General features: G+C 32.9%; 1 protein-coding gene across 4 annotated transcripts in view; it reads right to left on the bottom strand.

Annotated features, from left to right (window-relative positions):
- The window catches only part of LOC106884153 (potassium voltage-gated channel subfamily H member 1), a 430,860-nt gene that overhangs the window by 193,765 nt on the left and 233,637 nt on the right, over nucleotides 1–3,458 (bottom strand). For all 4 annotated transcript variants that reach the window (XM_052973779.1, XM_052973780.1, XM_014935387.2 and 1 more), the window contains one exon: nucleotides 867–995. In XM_052973779.1, coding sequence (XP_052829739.1) covers nucleotides 867–995 — 129 coding nt within the window. The remainder of the gene's footprint in view (nucleotides 1–866; nucleotides 996–3,458) is intronic.

Genomic DNA, 3,458 nt, shown 5'->3' with positions numbered 1-3,458 from the left:
TATATATATATATATATATATATATGTATGTATATATATATATGGTATTTTTTATATAAGCTTAAAACTTATGGCGATCAGCGTGCAATAACTAAGGAAAATAGTCTAATAAAGGGGCATATAAGCCCTCGGCAGAAAAAGAAAGCTCTCCTATCTGCGTGGGATTCGAACTCACGCCCATTTGTTAACGTGACCGAGTGTGTCACCTTTATACCAGCGAATCAGCTGAAAGGAGAGCCTTCTTGTTTCTGCCGAGGGCTTCTTTGCCCCTTTATTAGACTATTTTCCTTCGTCATTGCATGGTGGTCACAATAAGCCTTAAGCTTATATAAGAAATTCCATTATTATTATTTACAGAATTGTAAATCATGGCGTCGTAATAAAAAAAAACCCATTCGTACCGAAAGTAAATATATATATATGTATATGTATATGTATATCCAGTGGTTGCTTCAAAGCTGTTATGTGTTTGAGGGTGCAAAGAAGAAGGAACATATATAATGTACTTTCACATCCGAAATGACTGCCATTCTACATTCATACATACACAATGTGTACGGTGTTTCCTGCATTATTTCAATAAACATTTTGGTAATAGAGAATGATTTAACTAACATTGAATTAGTAGGTTTAACGTAGGATTTGATTTTTACTAAAAAGAGGATAAAATGGCGATTAACACCGCTCACCATAATTTCTTATAAACCTTAGAAATACCCTTCTTACTAAAACCTCCTATATAAGTGCTGTAGTTCTAAATCAATTATCTGAAAAGTAATTAAAAAAAAAAATTTATATCACACTACATTATCAGATTCATTATGGTTTTCAAGGAATGATAAAGAAAAGAATTCTAACAAATTTACTTTTTCCAGCTTCATCATCCAGCGGTTGCTTCAATGCTGTTATGTCTTTGAAGGTGCAAAGAAGAAGAACTACTTGGTCCTTTTCATTTCGAACAGGAGCTATATGCAAAAGAAGCCATAATGGTGTTTCTGAAAAGAAAAAAAAAAGAAGAAAGGTAACAGTTTAGATTTCTTTTCTACTTTGAAACACTCTTGTTTGATTAATATTTAATTAAAATTGGGTCCAATATGTTAATTTCCACATTTCTAGTCACTATCACTATACATACATACACATATACATACATACACATATACATACATACATACACATACATACATACATACATACACATACATACATACATACATACATACATACATACATGCAAAAATACATACATACATACATACATGCATAAATACATACGTACACACATACATACATACATACATACATACATATACATACATGCATACATACATACATGCATGCATACATACACACATATGCATAGCTAGATAGATAGACAGACAGACAGACAGACTGATAGATAGATTTCTGTACATTTTGATTTTTAGACACCAGAAAGTCGTGAAAGTAATATCAAGGACTCAAAGTTTCATGGATTGTTTCTTATCAGTTTGATGAGCAATATCCACGAACACTCGGCTTTGAGAAACTTTTGTAATCTTCTGTTGATTAAACAGAGAAGCATTAATAGCATTAATTAGTGAGAAAAGGTTTATTTCGCGAGGTTGTTCTTAGCAAATATATCAGCATTATAGTAAACGATATAAATGTTGCTTGGCTGATTGCTTTGTCCAATCGCGCTTTATGTTGCATAGATTGACGGGATAAGAGTATAAACGACAAGTATAAGGAGAGTTAACATGAAAGGTGCTGAGCGAGTGCACATACTAGAATGGATGACAGGCAATGAGTAAAGCACACCACACACAATGACAGAGAAAGACTCATAGAAAGAGGGAGGAAGAGAAGGAGTAAATGACAAAATACTTAGAGAGAGAGAGAGGGGAGAGAGAGAGAGAGACAAAGAGAGACAGAGAGAGATGAAAACAGTATAATAAAGTAGACGGAGTAAGATATAGAGAGGAGAGAGAGAGAGAAAGTAGAAAGAGAAGTGATTGGAAGGCGAGAGAGCGTAGAGGTCGTAAGCTGAGATGGGAGAGAGAGAGAGAGAGAGAGAGAGAGAGTAAGGGTGAAAGTGATAGGTCTAGAGATAGATAGGAGAGCGGAGATAGTCAATTATAAATGCATTATAGAGAAATTAAAGAATATATTTCAAGACTTATTATTTGAAAAACAATGAAACCTGTGTAATACAGGCAAGAACCATTAGTTGGAAAGCAATTCAAAATGTAAAACAATAGCAAGTGTTGCAAAGACGAATAAATAGAAATACAAATATTGTCAAATATAAACAGAAAGATATCTATTCGGTAAAGTGAAAATAAATACATAAATACACAAAATATGTGTTTACATGATATTGTCATTCTAGATTATAGGTTATTGAGTGTTTATTTTGAAAAAATAACTAATAGAAAAGAGATTTATGGTTTGACTTTACTTACAATCATACTGGACGTGTGTTTAAGCAAGTTTTAAAGCTTCAAGGTTAAATAGGCAATTTGAATGTAGTCTTGATTTACGCAATGGTATATTAAGTAAATTCGGTTGTAAAGTGCAAGTTTTGAGCGTTGTTGTAATTAGTTTTGAATAATTCGAGAGGATGTTTGCTTAGGCTGTTTGAAAAATGTTACCCACGGAGTACATTGTCTTTCAATTTCTCATTGGATAATAAGTTCACTTTCGCTTTGTGTCTTATTTTCTTCTGCGAGTCCCACTTACTAATCGGAATCTTTATTTAACACATGACAACTCTTACAGTTTGAATGAGGAAATAGTAGCTCACTGACTGTGTGATCTATGGCTGTAAGCTGGTGATCTAATCTCATGTGTATGTCGTCCATCGATTAAAAGTATATTTTTATTATTATATTTATTAATAAGTAATTTATTCCTAATACATATCAGTTAATTATTATTTTATCTTTCATCGTGGTATATCCGATTTGTTAGTTGATCATAGTGTGTTCTTATGACCTGCTTATCAATAAAACGAATCAGTCTTGTGTCTATGTTTCAGTTTTTGTCGTATATTTTAATGTTTGGAATGTGTATGTTTATGATTTGTGAACAGGGTACAAACATTTAGCATGTGTCCTCTCAAACAGTATGGAGATTTCCCGAATACAATTTGACACAACGGAAGTAGCGATTCTATCTTTGGAGTTGAAATCACATTGATATTCATGAGGGAGCTAATGAAGAAAATTTTCTAGTTGTGTTAAATTGGATTTCAGTCTGCTGTTATGTCTTTTCTCGGTGCTGTCCAGTAGTTTGTTTCCTTGCTTTTCGTTATCGTTTTTGACTTTGTTTTGGTGTACTTCATTACGATTATTATACAGCTTCTTAGGTCGTTTCCACTAGTAAATGAAGTTAGTTATGGGCTAAATAAAATTTGATCATACAGTTTCTTAAAAGCTCTCTCTCTCTCTCTCTCTCTCTCTCTCTCTCTCTCTCTC

The sequence above is a fragment of the Octopus bimaculoides genome, chromosome 16 (genome assembly GCF_001194135.2).
Source record: "Octopus bimaculoides isolate UCB-OBI-ISO-001 chromosome 16, ASM119413v2, whole genome shotgun sequence".
Lineage (NCBI taxonomy): Eukaryota > Metazoa > Mollusca > Cephalopoda > Octopoda > Octopodidae > Octopus > Octopus bimaculoides.
The sequence above is the reverse complement of the archived record's forward strand: the minus strand, read 5'-3'. Positions and strand labels throughout refer to the sequence as shown.